At 44.8% G+C, this 19,774-nt stretch overlaps 2 protein-coding genes across 6 annotated transcripts in view; both read right to left on the minus strand.

The window, feature by feature from the left end:
• Positions 1-688: 688 nt before the first annotated feature.
• Positions 689-10,847, minus strand: dyrk3 (dual specificity tyrosine phosphorylation regulated kinase 3). 3 transcript variants are annotated; one of them, XM_030420292.1, is made up of 6 exons: positions 10,707-10,847; positions 7,839-7,948; positions 4,469-4,674; positions 4,067-4,370; positions 3,543-3,959; positions 689-3,449 (listed from the first exon to the last, which is right to left on the minus strand). In XM_030420292.1, exons 2-6 carry the CDS (start codon positions 7,914-7,916, stop codon positions 2,718-2,720), a joined length of 1,737 nt encoding a protein of 578 aa, XP_030276152.1. In that variant the 5' UTR covers positions 7,917-7,948; positions 10,707-10,847; the 3' UTR covers positions 689-2,717. The 3 variants fall into 3 exon arrangements, with proteins under 3 accessions (XP_030276152.1, XP_030276151.1, XP_030276149.1); XM_030420291.1 differs by having other exon boundaries at positions 10,455-10,843; XM_030420289.1 differs by having other exon boundaries at positions 9,928-10,843.
• Positions 10,848-13,777: 2,930 nt separating this feature from the next.
• The window catches only part of rassf5 (Ras association domain family member 5), a 30,903-nt gene continuing 24,906 nt past the window's right edge, over positions 13,778-19,774 (minus strand). For all 3 annotated transcript variants that reach the window (XM_030419317.1, XM_030419318.1, XM_030419319.1), the window contains 4 exons: positions 17,900-18,013; positions 16,903-17,236; positions 16,691-16,806; positions 13,778-16,147 (listed from right to left, as the gene is read on the minus strand). In XM_030419317.1, the coding sequence (XP_030275177.1) occupies positions 16,004-16,147; positions 16,691-16,806; positions 16,903-17,236; positions 17,900-18,013 (708 nt within the window). In that variant the 3' untranslated portion in view covers positions 13,778-16,003. The remainder of the gene's footprint in view (positions 16,148-16,690; positions 16,807-16,902; positions 17,237-17,899; positions 18,014-19,774) is intronic.

Genomic DNA, 19,774 nt, shown 5'->3' on the forward strand with positions numbered 1-19,774 from the left:
CATCGTCTGGGTGTCATGTCTGCTGTGGCCTAATTAGCACTTCTGGACATACTTTTACATGGATGTTTGAGAGTTATCACACGTACGTTACACACTTTGTTCAGTCCATCCTTTACTTTTCACAACTTCCATGGAAGTGCATAATAGCAAGGCAGTGTCAGTATCACACGCTTCCTTGAAGTTGTGTCACAGGCCACTGACTCATCAGCCTCCAAGTCAGTGTTCACTGTAACCTTATCGCAGACTGAAATCCAATTCACTTTATAGTGATTCACCATACAGACTAAAGCAGGGGCAATTTGGAGACAGATTGTTGTTTCATAACACAGGCCCCAGGTGTCGAGTAGCACAAACAACACTGTACCCGCTTGTTACTGGAGCTTCGTGTTGGACGGTAAATGAGGAACAATGAACTGAGTTAAAGTTTCTTTTAAACTGTTAACTGCAAATCTCAGTTTTCCTCAGGACTGAACTCAGAATCAGATTAAGTACTATTTTAGCGTTTAAATCTTATCTGGCTCCCTGTTGACGGAACATAACAGATTTGGAAGATACAGACATAAAAATGGTTTGTTTGTTTCTATTGTGTTAAATCGACCTTTGTTTTAAAAAAGTAACCGAGGTGGTTTTATCGTCATCAAATCAAAAAAGTGTGTGGCAAAACAGAAATCAGCAGCAAGGCAGCAAGTTTCAGTTAATTATCATTTTTATTTTCTTTAGAAAAAGAAACTATCACAACTTCATTTGGTTACTGTACAGTTTCTCTTCTCATAGTCACTCAGTCTGATAACAGGTTGTGATTTCATGCTGGAACACCAAACACCCTCCTACTAACGCACACCACTAGTACAACATGACAGTATACGACTTTCTCTTTTTTCCACGTTTGCATTTTACATCCTCTGATATTCAGGACTGAATCGCAATAGAAACCACTCCTATATTTAAAAAAAAATAAAATAATGGAGACAGAGTAGAAATCCCTGACCTTTTCACTTCAGAAACGCGGGACAAATGAAAGAACTCTTCGAGCGGTGTGGTCCGTACAACATGCACCTGACGTGTTTTTCTGTGTGCGTGTCTGTGTGTGTATGTGTGTGTGTGCGTTTAGGACAGCACCATAATTCACTATAAATGTGTGTGTGAGTTTAAGAGGTTCCCTGCCCTACATGAGAGAAACGAGAGAGAGACCGTGGGGGGAGGAGAGAGAATCTAGGTCAGATTGTGGAGCATGCAGACCCCCTTCGCACAAACGCTCGTATACGCATTCTCTCGCTCTCGGCGGACAGAACTCGCATGCATGTTCATCCATACTCGGGACAGAGGACTGGAAGTGGAACACAGTTAATATAAGAATAAGGGATGTATCAAGTATGTCTCCCTGAGAAACACTTCTTTCTTCAGTACCATTAAAACCCTCCTTTGTCACTGGCACGGTCCTGTCGACACTTCTACACCACCCCCTGAAAGAAATAAAGAACTTGGCTCATATTAACATACCGCCCTTCACTTTACCCCATGATCTTTCTCAGCTTCTTCCATTCGGATTAAATGCACCACTGCCAGCAATCGCAGCAGCCAATAAAAGGGCCCGGGTGGCTGACAAACTTTTACTTCCTAACGCTCACTTTCCACTCCACAGGTGTTCATGTGCAATGACTTGCAGCTCTTCTCCTAAACATATATATCAGTTTAAGTCTGAAGTACCAAGTGTGATGGTGACACCTTTGTGAAAGTTTGCATGGAGCTACTGTCCTCCTCACCCCAGTCCGCTTTTCACTCAAATGGCGGAGCTGGGGGGGAGGCGGCGGAGGAGGAGGGGAGGCTGTAAATAGGTTGTCCTACGCCCTCTTAACGTCTCTCACAGTAGCACCCCAGAGCTAAAGCACACACACATACTAACGTCACATACTGAGCTGACATGCATGCACCAGGGAAGGTAGAAAAAGAGCGCCATTAGAAAAGACAAAGAAGTAGACTAGAAGAAGACTTATTGCTAAAAAAAAGTTTTCCTTATTCATCACAACATAATGCCAATCCCTCATAACCAACTGTGTGAAGGCCAATATTTATGTTGTACGTGTGGGGGATAACTGTCAGTGTGCAGGGCCCTAACACTTGAGCTTGATTCTTTTGTTTCCTAATAAATTATGTCAGCTGAACAAAACTTTCCTCGCTAACCTGATAAGAGTAATCTCTGTAGCCCTTTTCAAGTTTCACTCATATAAACACGTCCCAGGGAAGGTTGGTGTCCTCTGAGTGTTAAGAAAGAGTGCGAAGTGAGGCAAGTGACAGTGCAGGTGTGCTTGAGTGTGTTTGACTGAAAACACAACGCTCACGTGAGAACACATGCCGGTTAAAAACATTTGCTCCTTTACGAAGCTGTCCACTCACACAAGCAGGTTTTTAAAAAGCATTATCTAAATCAAACCTCATCAATGGCTGTTAAGAGAAATTCTACAGCCACTCAAGGAAATCCTCTGTATAAAAACGTTTTTTTAGAGTGTTTCTTTAATTGTCTCTCCCTCTCTCTCTGTTCAGCTAATAATAAAAACCAGGAACTGGGGTGTCGACACCTCTCAGTAGAAAACGAATAAAAAGCAACCAAACAAGTTTTAAAACCTAGGCTCCGCTTGCTCCTGTACTCTGACTCCTCCTGAGGAGTTCAGAGGAGGAGGAGGAAGTGGAAAGAGAGGAGATTACAGGACTCTCTCTCCCTAAGAGACAAGTTTGGGTAGGACCGTGCGAAGAGGTATGCCCTCCCCAGAATCTCCCATCATGTTGCTCCTCAGTTTGTTGTTGGCAGCTGTGGTGCCTAAGCCAGGCCCTCCTTTGGCCAGGATAGAGGGGAACGAGGTGCTGTGGTGCTCGGGGAGCCGTTTCACCGTGGCCCCTGGGCTCTTATCGGTCCCAGGTAGGGGCTTGGGTAGGCGGCGATACAGCCAAGGGTGTCTGAGGGCCTGGCTGGGGGTGAGCCGAGACGAGGGGTCCCAGTCCAAACACTTCTTTATGAAGTCAGAAAAGGTGGGGTCCTCACAGCCCTTGAGCGCGGCGCTCCACTCCTTGCTACCTGGAGGACCTCTCATCTTCCCGCGGCGTGAGCGAGACCCGGTCAGCACAGTGGCCCCTGTGGGCAGGGTGTTGGCTCCACAGTAGCGAGGATGGCCCTTGGAGTTGATGAAGTTCTTTGCCCTTTTGGCCTGCTCCAGGACCTTCTGCGGAGGCATGCCCAGCAGCTCCATGACACAGGCCAGCTGGTCGCCCTCGTCCTCACCAGGGAACAGGGGGTAACCAGTCAGCAGCTCAGCCAGTATGCAGCCGAAGCTCCACATGTCAATAGGAAGGCCATAACGTGAACCGAGGATCACCTCCGGAGCTCGATAAAAACGAGACTGGATGTAGGTGTACACCCGCTGGTGTTCAAAACAGCTGGAGCCAAAGTCAATCACCTGGGCGGGAGAGGAAAGAATTGTACGATTGAACTTTACATGTACAAAACATGTTACAGAGCTTGTACACAACGAATGTGCGAGTTGTCCTACCTTGATGCCACTGCGTCCCTGCTGTTTGAGCAGGATATTCTCTGGCTTGAGGTCACAGTGGATGATTCTGTGCCTGCTCAGGGCTTCCAGGCACTGCAGGATAGAATGTGCAAACTTTCTGACCAGTGGCAGGCTGAAGCCCTGGAACTTGTTGCGTTTGATCAGCTCATACAGGTTCATGCTCAGCAGCTCAAAGGTCATGCAGATGTGGTTGCGGAAGGTGAAGTTTTCAAGCATGTGCACGACATTCATGGTGCCGTTACGATCCTGCTTGCGCAGGTGCTCCAGGATGCGGATTTCCTCCTGCGCCTGCCGGTGGAAGCGCTTCTCATTGCGCACCATTTTTAGAGCCAAGTGCTGCTGCAATTTATGGTCGTATACCTTCGCCACCTGGCCGAAGCTTCCTTTACCAATAATCTAAGGAGGGAAAGAAAGAGGGGGTAAAAGCTGAGTTAACAGCAAATCATTTTTAGTTTTACAAGCACTTAACTGTGACTGTGATAGCCTACAATCACGCCTCTCACCTTGAGGAACTCGTAGCGGTACGCAAGGTGGTCATGGGGGACATGAATGTATCCGCCCTGTTCATCATCATAACCACAGTTGTTGTTGCCTCCAGCAACAGCAGGCCTCTTCTTGGCATTGGGTCCCACAAAGTAGACATCTGGGTAGGAGTGGATCTCTGTGTGCTCCAGGGTGGTCAGCTGAGATCGGTACAGTCTCAGAGCCTGGTCAGGAGTGAGTGGTCCACACAGCTTCCCACTGTTCCCTCCATTCACAACACCGTGTGAGCCTGAGGATTCACTGGAGCCCTTACTGGATTCAGTGCTGTGGAGAACCAGTATGACAGAAACGTGGTGATTAACAACTTGACCTTTTGGGCCAAACAACTCGCTCTGAGAGATGTTGTAAGAAGACGCTCTCACCTGTCTACACTGCGCTCCTTGGACAGACTGGAGACCGGGGCAGGTTTACTGGGCATCTGACCAGTGGTCCCACTGTTCTGAGTGGTTGCTGTGGTTATGGCGTTGATCTTTCGGTTGTTGGTGGAGTCTTCATACAGGTACTTGACCTTCAGCTGGCCACCGCGTACGGTCACCTGATCCCTCATTACAGTCTTGTTACTGACAACCTGATAAAGACAATGGTAGAAAAAAAAGTATTTAAAAATCTGTTGGTAAACATGCCACTGAAGTTTACTCAGTGGGTGAACAAGGTGTGTATGTAGTACTTCTTTGAGTATAAGACATGTAGCTTCTTGTATTGAATAAATGTATTCAATGGAATAGAGAGGGCGCACACCAGGGTTTACTTAATATAATAATAAAAAAAATTTTTTTTTTAATTTAAGCTCATGAGGGTGAAGTAAATGTGGAAAATGTATCACCTTCTGGATATATCTCATCACACATCACAACTACACACTGCCATGGAATGAATGCGGAGAGAAATTCATGATTCATGCCACAAACAAAAAGTAAACTGCAAAAAGGGGTCTCGCTGAGGTTTTGTTTGATGCTCGCCAAGATATCAACAGCTTACATCAGGGCAGTGACCACTAGCAGGGATGAGACTAGCAACTGGTGAACCAGCAGAACTAGATCTAGAGCCGGTTAGGTACGAAATTCATAACAACAGGCCCACCCACATCCCCTGCCTGGTTTGAGCGATCTTGGGCTCAGCCTTGCAAAAACCTTTTAGTATGTAGAGTCAAGCATTTCACTTCTTGAAAGAATTAAAATATTTCAATTGGAGTTCAATGCGACTGCTAATAGTTAATTGGCCGCTTTAACTGAGACCTACAACTCTGCTTTTGTAGATCGGCACAAATTACTTCTGATCGTATTTCTTACCAAACTAAACAATCGCAGTACACCGACCGATCCACCTCTCAATGGGACGACCCATAAGGTTAAAAGAGTTTCAGGAAATCTCTACAGAGTCTTGCTCTTGCCTGCCAACAACAGCTTCGTTTGAGCAACCCCAGGAATTCATTCCTCCTCGCTCTCCGTCTCTCCCTCTCTTCTCTCGCTTACCAGCGGAAAGAACCCTCCGCAAGATTATGGAGCACAAGGGAAATGACAGTCATTAAAGTTAGATTATACTCTTAAACTGCAGAAGCACTGTGGCTCTTAATAACTCAGCGTGGCCTTCCTATATACAGACACACTGAAGACGCATATTTACAGTCTAGCTGTCTCTGTCGTATTTTAATGGCAGTGTGGTGAGGGGACATTTTCCCTGATGTTTTCTTTTCTCCCATTAGATCGCTATGCTGCCCTGTGGAGCTTTTGGCTTCGGCTCGTACACACAGCTGAGCAGGTCAACGGCTGAAACCTTGTCAGCTAATAAAGACGACACAACTAGGAAATGTTCATTAAAAGTAGGTGCTGACAAGTTGCACTGAAAGAGGACACAGCTCAGAGAGTGTTTGTGTTGTAAGTTAGAGTCCTAAAATAGAAGAAGTGCAGGATGGATATCCATACATGTAACCATATAGTCTTCACTTATTACAACAGCCCTGCTGCTGACCCAGGGTCTCATGCAGCTGTTGTCACAAAGCTGGACTACAAACCTACTGAATGTCATTGATTGAGCCCCTTCTCTCTCTCTCTCTCTCACACACACACACACACACACACACTCTAACACACACACACAAAAAAAATCAAAGCTTCCTAGATGTGGAGCAACAACTGTGATGGATTATTGAGTGGCCAGGCAGGGTGCGTGGTTAAAAAAAAAAAAAAAAAAACAATGAAAAAAGTGACCGATAATGGAAATGATAACCGGTGAGTTTGAATCTTCTTAACCACCAGGTAATAACGAGGGTGGAGAGTACTCTGTGAGCAAATCTGCATGGTGCAACAGATGGAGAGGAGCTAATCTCTTTGCTGTCAGAGGAACAAACGCTTCTCTACAGCACACTCTCAGAGTTGCACAACTCAGGTAGACACACATCAGCAAGTCATGATCATGCATGGATATAAGTTGGGTCAAAAACGCAACTAAATTGATGTCTACGGTAATGTTGAGCAGAACGTTCCACTCTCTGACTTGTTAATGCTGTATTATGACACGTATCTAATTGCTATTACAACTTATTTTATCAGTTTGTCGATGACCTCAGTTTATTACTTTAATGGGGCACAAAGCAAGCTGCAGAACAAGCTGAACTGGGGCGAGCACCTTCAACAGAGGATATTACCTCTGCGAGCATGACAGAAAATACAAAAGGAAAAGGGACAAGACTAGAATAGAAAACTAGGCCTAACCTCTGTGCAAGCCCGCTGATGGCAGATTACAATGAGACACAGGAAGGGGAGGAAGGGAGGGGGGAGAATGTTGATTGGCGATTTTGTTTGTGGGTCACATTTTCAAGCCCAATTAATCTTTTCAATATATCAAACCGGCCTTTTTCCGCTATGCTGGTGGAGTGTCATTGTCTGTGTGTGCGCATTTTCTGCCAAAGGGGCTTTTCAGAGAGGGAAACGTGGCAGAAAGGTATCTCGCCAGGGCTGCCGCTCTTTTAAATGTTGATAAATCCATTCATCCTTAAAACATAAAACATGTGAAAATAAAAAAATGCTCATCACAAGATGTTATTGGATCTCAAAGTGATGTCCTAACCATGAAGATCTTGTCTGACCACAGTCTAATATGCTTTTCAAATGATATGAAAGTAATAAGGCAGCAGTTACATGATCGGGAATTGCAATTTATAATGGTATCTGGGTCAATCAAGTGAAGCCTATGATATGTCATCACTGGTATTCCCGTAAATGTGCATGACTACACACAAACCTGCAGATGAAAGAGGTGTGTGACAGGTTCCTCTGTCGAATCATTTATACAGGCGATGAGGTTAAATGGGTTAATCGTGTATCAAGCAAATGAAGACTATACCATATGTCAATATACTGCACATCATGTTAACTGTATGCAAGACTGGTTGGATAGCTGTATTAAGTTTTGCCCGAGACACAAAATTCTCATATCTACTCGGGCAGTCAATCAATATTACCCACGTGACCCCATGTTATTCTTACAGAAGGGCATAAAACTTGACTGAATTACAAAGGTTGGAGATAAGAGAGAAGCTTCCCACTCTGCCATAAAAGACTGAGGGCAAAAGGGAGGGGTGTAGATGTGATGAATGGGAACAAGGCTGTGAGGGGAATCTCTCTCTCTGAGGAACAGGATGTCTGGAGACAGAGTGTGCTTCAGCACAGGAAGTACAGCTTTACTGGCTCTGTGCACGCATGTGTGTGTGTGTTTATTTGTGTGTATACTTACTGTGTGCTTGGGCATGGGGGGTAACCCTGACGGACTGTTTGTATCTGCTTCGTCTTTAAGAATGTGGTCCGTCCTCATGTATGAGTCATACAGGCCGTCACCATGTCGTGCTGAAGGAGACAAAGATGGACAAGATAAATCAGCGTGATACTGTGGTATCATCAAATCTGCGACAGAGACGTGCTCAGGGATAAAGGCCGAGGATGACGGCTAACGAATGCAATCTAATCTGCGAAGAGGTGCACAATCGCTTGTTTGTTCAATCCAGGTAGAGGCCCATTGATTATTTCATCAAATCAACCTAATGCTGATTCTCTTGAGACTGACAAAGTCTGATATGATCGAGTCTCAGCGAGACTGCCCCACAACACTCGGCTCTGTTGCCCAGTGGGGATGCACATCGTCATCCACAGCATCCTAACCCACATTTACTATGAAGAGGCCATTATTAGCAGATACATCTATTGTGTCTATTGTGCCCAAGACATTGTATCCGAGGCCAGAACTCCAACCTGACCAGCTTAGATAGGGCTTATGGCCGCAGATCGCTAGCGCTGCAAGTGGTATTATTGGCCTAATAGGGGCAGCAGATGCCCCTGTGACGACAGCATCTTTCCGCCTGCCCATCTGTCCATTCAGGCCGAGTCATGTCGTGCGCACACCAGGTGTGCTCAGAAATAGAGCTCATGTGGAAGGATGCGGGTGCGTGTCATTCAATAGTGCTGCGTGTGGGTGCTCACCTCCATGGCATCAGGCCAAACACCTAATGTGAGATGACATGGAGAGTAGGTGGACGAGGGGGGCCTTTGGGACTGTGGGGGGAAGCCAGTTACTCAAATGACAACCCTCCGATGGCCGGCTGTTCTGGTCATTTGCTCTACCCACTAGTTGCTACTTCAAAAGAAGTAAGCTGCTAGTATTAATCTCAGATAGCCTGTTAGCATAAGCCATTTAGAGAGCCATTGTGTTGGGTTAGCTCATTAGCAAAAGCCCAAAACTGTGGCCGGTTTGGTGTTCTCTCCGATTAGCCCCTGAGAGTGTTGTAACCATGAGCAGGTGCGTCAGAGCCCATGTCCCCAGCTCGTCAACAGAGCAGCGCCAGGACAGATTAGACCTACTGCCTGGAAACAGATGCATCAGACCTGCACAGCCCAGCAAACAGGGGCATTAGGACTCCACACACACACTCACACACACTCTCAATACTAGCAAGCACAGACCCCTATTAGCCCTCTGTAAACTCCTAATGACTCAGTGGGGGCTCTGCACTCTCTGTACTCTACTGGAAAGCTTTCCTGCAGAGGAAAGAAATTAAACAGAGCCCCAAACTTGTGTGTAACCAAACATCCAGCTGGAGTTCAGCTCTCCATGGCAGAGGGCAGAGAACAAGGTTCAAGCAAACAGACAGACATGAGATCATGTGTCATAAAACGTGTGAGGAGGGGGTGAAGTCACAGCTCTTTGGCCTCCTCTTCCTGATGTACACCACGGGGTGTATTTGACAAAGGCATTGAGAGAGCAACTCAACTCAACTTTTTCTTGCACTTTTCTTTCTAGTTAACCCAAACACACAACACAGAGGCAAACTAAGATAAGGTCAGCACCAACGTAGATACGAGACAACAACAGGTCACGGTACAAATTCCAAAATTAATGGTTGTTAGTAGCCGACATGGCTTTGATTGCTTATCAAACTCTGATAAGAAGATTAACGCTTACAGGGAAGACGTAAAAAGAAACAGCACACAAGTTCCTGGATCTTGTTCCAAAACAAGCACGAACACAAGGCTCGTGATTGAAATGTGGAGTTGCAGAGCAAAAGAAAACAAGTTGACAAAACCACAGCGACGAGACATCTGTGTGCTGTCCGACGTGACATTTAAAACAGACCAGGAGAGAATGTGTCAATACAAAGCCATTTCACTCACAAGATGATTTTTATGTTAGTGCCAAGAGCTCTGGAGGATGAAACTAAAAGCCACAAACAAATACGTGCTGGGGGGAGTTTCACTGCAAACGCCTAATTTGCATTTAACAAAAAGCAAAGACTGGGAGAGACAAAGTTAGCGACACTTTTTGTTGTGGTTACCTGTTGCTATTGGGCCCTCTGGTTTTCTGCTTATTATCATCATGGTTGTTATTAAAATGTGATGCCAGCATCCGAAGTGGGAAAAAATGTGTAAAAACAAGAGATTCAAACTTGAGTCACGTTGCAAAACTTCGCTAACAGCATTTACAACTTCGCCGTGCAACGTCAGCTAAAAAAAAACACCAAAACAACAAAAGAGTCCGAGCAGCCTTGAGTTGTGGTTTCGGTTCAACTAACTCAAAGCTACTTTCTCCTCGGCTTTGACTGTAATTTATCCTCGCTTTATTAAAACCACGGGGTTTTTTTGCGCTCGGTGTGCTGCTCACACACTCGCCCCGGCTAACATTAGCCTTGGCTGCAGTTAGAAAAACCTGAGCAGGCGGTGGGGGGTCGTCTCCGTCGGTTTAGCTAGCCAGCTAGCTCGAACAGCCACAAAAACACCCGTCCGCCGGAGAGCCGCTCCCTCTGTTAAAAATAGTTTGAGTCCAAATATTACAGCTTGGTGGTCTGAGCCGTGTGCCCCTCGCCTTTCTCTGTCGGTTCAGTGAGTCGATCCAGAGCACCATTCCCGTGCTTATTCCCGGCTAGCTGACTTTGTAGTTAGCAAACAGCGATGCGAGCACTCGTCGAACCCCGGGATTTCGCCCTCCTTCGGGACAGCTTGGGGCTGCTTCGCTCGTCTTCGGGGGACGGCTAGCCAGAATAGGCTAGCTCGCTAGCTGAGGTCCCATGTTGAATGCACGGACAGGCGGTGCATCGTGTTCGCAGCAGAGCTTCACCTGTACTCAGCGGAATAAAGCAGCAGTGTTTAATCCGTCTTCTCCGCGGTACGAGTATCTTATTCGACGCAGCTGTGTGTTGTTGCTAAGGGCGTCTTCACTGAGGCTGGAGTCAGCAGCGGGCGAGCGGGGAGGGAGGGAGGGAGGGGGCGGGGCTTAGCGAGCATCCAGAGCAGACACACAGGCAGCGGGCAGCAGGCAGGAGGGCGCCCCGCAGCGTCCAGCTGGAGCTCTGCAGGGGAGCCAGAGTCGATGTGCTCAAGCGACACACTCTAATTCTCCTTTCAGCGGTGTGAAGAAGCACCCGAAGGCCACACGAAGTGAAGGTGTAGAGTACAAGTGTAACAGTGAAGGTCACACATACAAATACTACGTGAGTAAAAGTCTTAAATGATCTGATATTTAATGTACTTCAGTATCAAAGGTCATTTTGTGGCAATAAATATGATAAATATACTTCACAACACATGTATGTATATACATTTATACATATATGGGTGCATATGTTGGTGAGTCACCAACATGAATTGTAGTTGAGTAAGACTCTTAAAGTATCTGACATCAACTATCAAAAGTAGTTTTCTGGCAATACATGTACTTAAATATCAAAAGTTAAAATAAAATCATGCTATAAATAAATACTATATATAAATACTATGGATCAATCGATAATCGGCCTGGACGGTTGTTGGAAGTGGAATGGGAGATTAAACTAGCAGAAAAGTGTGAACTATATTCCAGGTTATGAAAAGTCTTCCTGGCTGTCAACTCAATAAAAGCCATTTCTCAAAAGTAATAAATGATCACATTCTCATTGATGTAGGCCTGTGTTGGTAAACCATAAAATCTGTAGTTATAAATCTTCATGAATCATCAACACGGGGAACTAATCGTGGGGCCTGCAGATGTAAATGAGGGAAATTATAAAAGTGTTCCAAGTCGCAAGTTGTAAACATTGATAATTTGTTTGTCCACGCCCTCAGAGGTCAAACAATGCATTAAAGGAGTCTTCCTAGTGAGTTAAGGTCTAAGCAGTTTATGAGTGGCTTAAAGCCGTTTTGTAAAGCATTAGTGAATTATTTATCAACCGTTAATGAGAAAATGAGACCAAGATGCTCCTGCACTGCACCTGTTAACATGGCTACACAGATTTGGGCAAGATGCCCTTGTACAGTGTGTCTTCTATTTAATTTTACTGAGAGACAAACAAGGTGTAGGTACGCACATCCCAACAAACCTCTGCATGTGCTCGATCACAGGGTGAACTAGAGGCAAGAATTAAAGAAATGTTGTTTTATAGATGATTAATGGTTTCACTTGTCAGTTCTTTCCGTGCAAAAGTACAAAAGATGAACTAGGCATGCATTCTTGGAGGTAGCTGGTGGTTTTGGACTGCTGGTCAGACCTTGTAAGACATTAGCTCTGCCTTTGGGTTATTGTGATGGGGAATTTTCAAAATGTCTGGTATTTTATTGACTGAACAATGCATTGATAAGTAATGAGCATGTCAAATCTGCCTATCCCCAGGCCGACGCAGTGCTGTTGGTCATTCACTTTGCATACCCGTGAGGAAAGCTGACCTGGTAGACTGAAACTGGAGACAGTATGGAGAGATCTATACAGGGCTGGATATAGTTAGGGGCAGGGCAGAGGACAGACGGAGTGAGAAGAGGAACAGGCTAAATTCAGATGGTGATACATGCTGGCCAGAGGGTGAGGCTAATCTTAGCTCTTTCTCAGAGGTGAGAAGAGGGGTCTGTCTATATTTGCTGCCATAAATAAGCATACTGACACAGTTTCAGATGGCCCTCTGGGCAGCAGCCAGCCTTTAACGCCAGCTCGGCCACGCTGATTATTCTTAGATGGTGGTGTATAGAGAGAGTAGGGTGACAATGCCTATAAACCGATCTGCTTATTGCACTTTCCTCTCAAAAGGGTTCAAGGTGTAAGTGTGTGTCTAATCACAGCCAGTGAATTTACACCCACTGTAAGAGATGGGACCAGGTGCAGCGCTACCTATAGGTCCATGTGGGGGTTGGGGGTTCGGGCTGTATTTGGACTGAGAGTCTCTGACGGACACTGACATCTGTGGGTTTATTGGCCTGACACTTTATTTTAAATGCCCTTTGAAAGCAGAATCTGCCTGTAAACGGCCATATCAGGGAAAGTGTTGTGTAAAAGTGCGTGTCACTGCGACACGTTTTATGGTGTTGAGCATATCACAGCATATCAAAACACCATCACACACACATGCATCTGTGCTTGCCCACACACAGCTTACCTGTGAACGCTGCATGCACTTGCACTGTAGATGACATGTTGCCACCTGCTGGTGATGTGACAGCAATGCAAGCTCTTTGTACCTGAGTCATGTCTGGACAGCACACTCTGCTCGAGTCATTGACGCACTAAATGGTGCACATCCGACTATCCCCAACAAATCCCAGAACCACTAAAATCTTGAATTAACCGTCTTTAACATGACAGTGATGTGCACATAAAAGCAGCAATAACTGCAAAGTATTAATTCTGTTGCTGCAATCCTCACACCTTCGGTCTGTCGGAGTTCATTGTCTAGCTCAAAGAAACTTTTGTTGTGCAGACCAACACAGAGAAGTGCAACTAGTGCAGGTTCTCTTTCTCTTTTGTAACTGTTATCAGTAACGGAGAGGCATGAGGCATCTCTTCCCCCCTGTGGTTTAAAACTTCCAGAGAAATATATTATATATGTGTGTAATGTGATTAAAGGAGACCTATTATACCTTTTTGTTTTCTTCCTTTCCTTCAGTGTGTTGTAAAGGTTCTTGTGCATGTAAAAGTCCTTGAAATTTAAAAAGCCAAAAGTCCAACGGGAGCTTCTGTCTCCTACAACGCCTCGTCGGTAGCCCTGCCTTTATGTCTATGATGTTAAACATTTGCATAATTTATGCCTATTTCCACAGTAATAGCGAGGCAAACAGGAAGCTGAAAACAAAAATAAATAACACACACAATGTGAGAATGCAGCCTGAATGCAGAAGAGGTAAAACCTGTTTCTGTGTGCCTTCAGTGAAACTCAGCTGACACATGAGAACATTTCAATAAAGGGATGACCTTTTTATTTCATTTTGTTATCCTGTACAGTTCTACTGCTATCTTTATACACACTTCTTCAATTAAAACAAATAAATTGCAAAATAGAAGCATCAAGTCTCAACATCCTCAACATTATATCATATGGATGAGGTGGACCATGAAATAAATAACACGCATTTCACACACACACACACACACACACACACACACACACACACACAAACCCACTCACACACACAGAGGGTTTGTTGGAATGACAAATGTGTCAAAAGTTAAGGGGGAAAAAGAAAAGTTACGTTTACAGCACCACCCGAGAAACACAGATTTGCACACTATGAAAAGGAACCCAGACTTACACTCTCAGGCACCTGTGTGCTTACACACACCTTACATTGAAACACAGGGGCACATGAAACAAAAGGCACTGCCTGCAGGAACAGCCTGGGTTTTGGGTGGCGGTGTTAAAAAACGAAGTAGGTTGTGGGTTTACTGAGAAGCATGTGCTTATGGACAAGGGGCCTCATTTATCAGTATTTATGTCATATTAAATAAAATGTGTATGCGTGGAAGATGTTGACAGTAAATGCTTTGGTTAAAATGCGCTCATTTTATGATGCATGCACGCCAAATATCTTCTCCGAAACAACCTCATTTTGCAGTTGTAATGAACTATATTACATGTGCAGTCACTGCATGTTTTAATACTGAACAAGTGAGGCCCGATTAGGGAGCTCTGATGACACACTCAGTATAAAACACTATTCACATCATCCTCACAGTCCTAGATGAGCACGCGCACACAAACGCATTAACCAGTAGGAATGATACCAAAAGAATATTCATATTCATCATAATAACAACAAAGTTAAACTTTGTCACTCTTTTTCCAGTGTCTACATGATACATATGCATGGAAAACACATCATTGGTACATCATAGTCATTATCATGAATTTTCATATATATATTTTATGACTTTTTTTATGGGTGGAAAGTTGAGGGGGGGATAAAAGAGCCATTCAGTGAGCTGCATCTACATGTGCAAAAACAGAAGCTGCTCATTTTTTTCTTTTTCTTTTTACATACATCACTTTCAGATCCCTTTAAAGTCCTCTCAATATGTCCCTCTAAGCTTTGGTTGAAAAACCCTCTCACATTCAAACACAGCCCATATACGATCACAGCGTACTTCACAATTAAGTGTAAAGTCTGTAAAGGTATATGGATTGTCTAACTCAGTGGGCTTCTTCTGTAAGTACAGTCCATGCAAGGTAGGGAGGATGAAATCACAGCTCACATTTGAGAAGAAGTAAGGTTTGGTAACTAGGTCAGATTTAACTTTCTGTCTGTGAGGGCACCTTTTCACAGGTGTTAAAGGAAGAAAACAGAATGATTTGGAACTAATAAAAAGGTTGAGAGCAAAGGAGGGCTCAGATGTTGGAGTCTAAAGGTGGGATTCTGCTGTTTCTTCCTTTAGGTTTTCTTATCTTTTCCTTTCCTTCTGGTTTTAGCATCCGAAGCATAAACTTAGCCTTCTGCCTCCAACCCTGAACACTTCCCTCACAAATCCACACGTATTATATTCTAGCAGAAAAAACATAATACATCTGGTGACAACCTTACACATCAATTCCAAGAAAAAAAATAGTATGATTGTCCATCCATCCCAAAGAGATGCTGAGAAAAGTAACCATGCCTTCTGTTTTACTTCTAACTCTATGTGCAGGGGGATGAGCTGAGAGAGACTCATGCATAAGTAACACTTGCAGTAGCAGCAGTAGCAGTAGCAGAAGAAGAAGGAATCTTTAAAAACACCATTGGTTAATATCGGTCCTAAGATTTCAAGATTTCAAGTCAGAGTTTCAGATCTTGCTGTGATCTTTCTTTCTGAGTGCGTGTCCTTGGCAATGAAAACACTACATGTCCAATCAGCTAGCAGACCACACACCCTGTAGCCTTTCATGTCGCTTTCAAAACCCCCTGATTCTCTCCTCAGGGAGTGGATGTGTGGAAGGTGGTTGTGGAGGAGGGGGGTGGGGCTTGTATGCGTCCTGAGAAAGGGTATGCATCTGTGTCCGGGTGTACTGTATGTTTGGGTATACGTGTGGAGGGTGGAGACAAGCTCAGCTCCGGCTTCAGTCTCTGATTAGATCACTGGTCTTGACGGGTCGAAGGGGTCAGTCTCTCTCTGGGTTGAGGTCGTAAGGTAACAGGTGAGGGGGGTCAGGGGTCATGTTGTTGTAAAGCCCGTTGGAGTTTCTGTCGGTACATGGTGTATTTATGCTCCACTGCCCGGACACGCTCCGCCTCCTCTTTCTCCAGGATTACCAGGAAGTTTTGTAGCTCGGGGACAGAGAATGCATGCCACTGTCAGAGGAAGAATAAGAAATTATTCGTTTTTTTTTCTACTAGCCTTCTATCTATCAAAAAGAAGGATACAGCCTGTATAATTCACATTTCATGGCAAATAAAGCGTGTAAACGTTTAATTGTGTAACAAGGGTACAACTGGAATTAATTCCCAAGTCAAATGACACGGCTGTGGTCATGCGTGTTTATTCAGCTCCAGCTTCAATTGGCTATGATTGAAACATGCAAACGTGTGGACACGCCAGTGTCCACAGGAGCGCAACTCGCTGCCTTTGGAAAATTCTGAAAAACTATAAAGTGTTGTTGAGTTTAAATAAAGACAAATTTAGCAGCTGCATGGCTTATCTCTACATGAAATGTCTCCAGAAACACATTTCAGTGAGCTGCTGTCATAAGAGAAAAGGTTTCGATATGAACCATCACACATGTTCTATTGTTTCCTATATCCTGTTTGTGACATCGAACGTGGCACACTTCTACTGACAGATGATTCAACAGCCTATTTTTAGCAGGTTTATTGGTATATGTTGTATATTCTCACCTCCACCTCTCCAGTCTCATTTTCCTTAAGGACAAAGCTGAGGTGGTCGGGGTCAGGCCCTGCTATCAACCTCAGCAGAAGAGGCCGCTCACACAGAGGAAGTTTCTGGAACAAATCTGGAATCGACAAAGCACAAAGAAACATTTAATTAAATGTTGTCTATTACATATGTTCTCTGTAAATTAACTCGTAAGGAAGGTTTTTATCCTCACCCTGTCCGTCACGGTGCGTCTGCCTGTACAACGCAAACTTGCGGGGATTGTCCAACACCATGAACTTCTTCAGCAAGCCCTGGATGACCTCTCTGGTGGTGGTCAGAGAGCTGATGTGGAGCTGCTTCACACAGTCGCATGGTAGGTAGAAGGACGTTCTCTTTTCGCTCGGCCCACAATCTGTCACTGTCTGGCCCTCTGACGGTGCCTGGTTGTGGCTCCCCGTTGGCCTGGACGCTCCCTCTGAGCCCGCCGCCTCCACAGCGGGGACTGTGACTGGTCGACTGAGCCTCAGGTGGACCTTAATGAAGCCTGTGTAGGATCCATCTGTAGCCTATATCACAGGCAAAGATGGAGACAGTCAGAGAGTGGAGACACATTTCCAGCACTGCGGTGGTTGAAATGACCCAAATAGAACTGATGTGTAAACACAGTAACAGTTGCCAACTCAGGCCTGTGAGAGCTGACCAATCAGAACAGATTTGAATAATTGAGCATTTCGGGAGAGAGACAGGAGCCAAAACCGAGCATTCAGACCGACGGTTAATAGAGGTGCTGCAGCAATGGACAGTATGAGAAAAATAAAGGGTTTTTGAACATGAAAGCATGTAAACATGTTTTAGTACTAGACACCCAAATAAAAGTATGAACCTTAAAATTTGCAAAATATGGGATCTTTAAAGTCAGAAAAAACTCTTAAAACGTTGTTGTTTGACCCCTTTCACCTTTGTACCGTTTCACCACGTCATTACATATACATATTAAGCAATACAAAAATATATAAACATTTCCGTCTTGTGTATATCAAAGTTACTTTGATGTAACCATGCATCTATCACACCTTATGACACCTCATATCCCAGCTCAGTTCCCTGTTTCTAGGCCTCATCTATTCATGAAAGGGAAAGTCCTAAAACTCAAGTTTCATTGTGAGTTCGACATTATACATCAGAGTATATTACTGTATATTCACCAGCAACAGGTATTGAAAACTCACCAGTTTCATGCCATTTTCAGAGATTTGAGCGTTATATTCTTCTATCCTTGTCTGCACCTCCTCCTCTGACAGGTCCTTTGTTCCTTCATCCTCTTCCTCCTTTGCTTCAGTCTTCTGTAAGGTAAAAAGAGAGCGAAGGGGGGGGTGGTTAGTATTAATAAATCTCAGAGTGCTATTAGTAGCAGTGTTTTATTTAACCAGCAGATGGTGCTGCCTCCACCAATAATCCTTTAAAAACCAAGTGATCTGTGTTGCTTTGCTCAAGTTTATGAATAGAGATCAGAACCAAGAGAAACCCTTCCACCCTTTAAGAAAGCATGAGGATTGACTGGCCTGCAGGCATCATCTAGCTCGCTTCCTGCATTTCAGGGTCTTCCCCTCGACTGCAACTGCTTGTCACAACACCTCCCTCTCCTATCCTCCATCTTTGTCAACCTCAGGAATAAGAGCTGCTTCTCTGATTGAGGGGATTCTTACAGACACTACACTTCCACCTCTTCCTCCTAATCGGTTTACACATCTCTGCATCTCTACATGGGGACAGGAAATGTTGTGAATGAAGCCAATCACACATTCAGCCTCACAGCATGAGAATATTGACAGCGCTGCCTCCCTCTCACTCTTACTCATTTCCCTCTGAGATGAGGAGAGTGACTGAGTGAAGGAAGACATAGCAAACGGAGGAGGAGAGGGAAGCATAGAGGGGGAGGCAGCGAGAGAGGGGCGAGTAAGGGGTGAGGAATGATGAAAGAGTGGCTGCTGAGCCAGCCTTAGCAACACAGAGTTTGACTGGGTTATTTATAGTACAGTGGGATGCATCCTCTCTATCTCACAATAGCATTTTTTTTCTCCTTCTCCTGTTCGTTTGCATTTTCTGGGGCAGAGAGGGAGAGAGAGACTGTGTGTGTGTGTGTGTGCGTGTGTGTGTGTGTGTGTGTGTGTGTGTGTGTGTGTGTGTGTGTGTGTGTGTGTGTTAGAGTGTGTGTGAGAGAGAGAGAATGCAGGGCAGGAATTATCTCTGTAGGGGAGTCCTCAGGTTGTGTCACTGTTTCATTCAACACAGATGTAGTGTGCAAGTGCATGTGGGTCTCTGCGTGTGTGTGTGTGTGTGTGTGTGTGTGTGTGTGTGTGTGTGTGTGTGTGTGTGTGCACTCATATACACTAAAGAGCCTTGTGGTAATGAACTCACACACACAGTGACACACACAGCTCATGCTGGCTGGCATTCAGCAAATGAGGTGATAACATTTAACATTTCAAGGCTGATGTTTAGAGAAGGATGTTGGGATAGAACTGTGCGTGTGTGTGTCTGTGAGTCTGTGTTTTTGTGTGTGTGTGCTTATCTGTCCTGTTTGTTGCTGCCTTTATCTCCTCCACACGTATCAACAGCCCCTCCTCTGTGCAATTATGCTCTTCCTGTCTTGGTAAATGTCCATGTTGCTGTGAAGCAGCAGGGACAGTAGCTGATGCTTTGATGGTAACTACATGATGAAAATTAAATTACTTAAATCCCTTTTCATTCTAATGCCACACTTCAATATCAAGAGCTTAGAGCCATGATTTCATGTCTCCAAAGACTTCAAAAGAGTCACTAAGTGGACTCATCTAATCACATGTAGATGAGAACAAAATACAAACTCTGGCGGATAAACTTTAAGTGTCCAGGGTTAAGAAAAGAATCTGAGGGATACGGAGGAGTTGACTAGCATCTAAAATTCCTCAGAGTGCAAAGAACCTCGCAGGAATTCCTGCGTTTGTACGAGAGTTTCTAAATGTATCAGGGGCAGTGCCCTGCCCTCCCAGTCTGCATACCAGTGAGAGTGGACAGGGGACAATGGAGCGGGACAATAGAGCAGTTTCCGCCTCTGAGAGTTC

Source organism: Sparus aurata, chromosome 6 (assembly GCF_900880675.1).
Source record: "Sparus aurata chromosome 6, fSpaAur1.1, whole genome shotgun sequence".
In the NCBI taxonomy this organism is placed as follows: Eukaryota; Metazoa; Chordata; class Actinopteri; order Spariformes; family Sparidae; genus Sparus; species Sparus aurata.

Coding starts and splice junctions, on each gene's coding strand:
- dyrk3 (XM_030420289.1), bottom strand. CDS start 9,970: ATGATGATAATAAGCAGAAAACCAGAGGGCCCAATAGCAACAG. Junction 7,949..9,927: donor AGAGGGCCCAATAGCAACAG/GTAACCACAACA, acceptor TGTCTCCTTCAG/CACGACATGGTGACGGCCTG. Junction 4,371..4,468: donor AAGGAGCGCAGTGTAGACAG/GTGAGAGCGTCT, acceptor GGTTCTCCACAG/CACTGAATCCAGTAAGGGCT.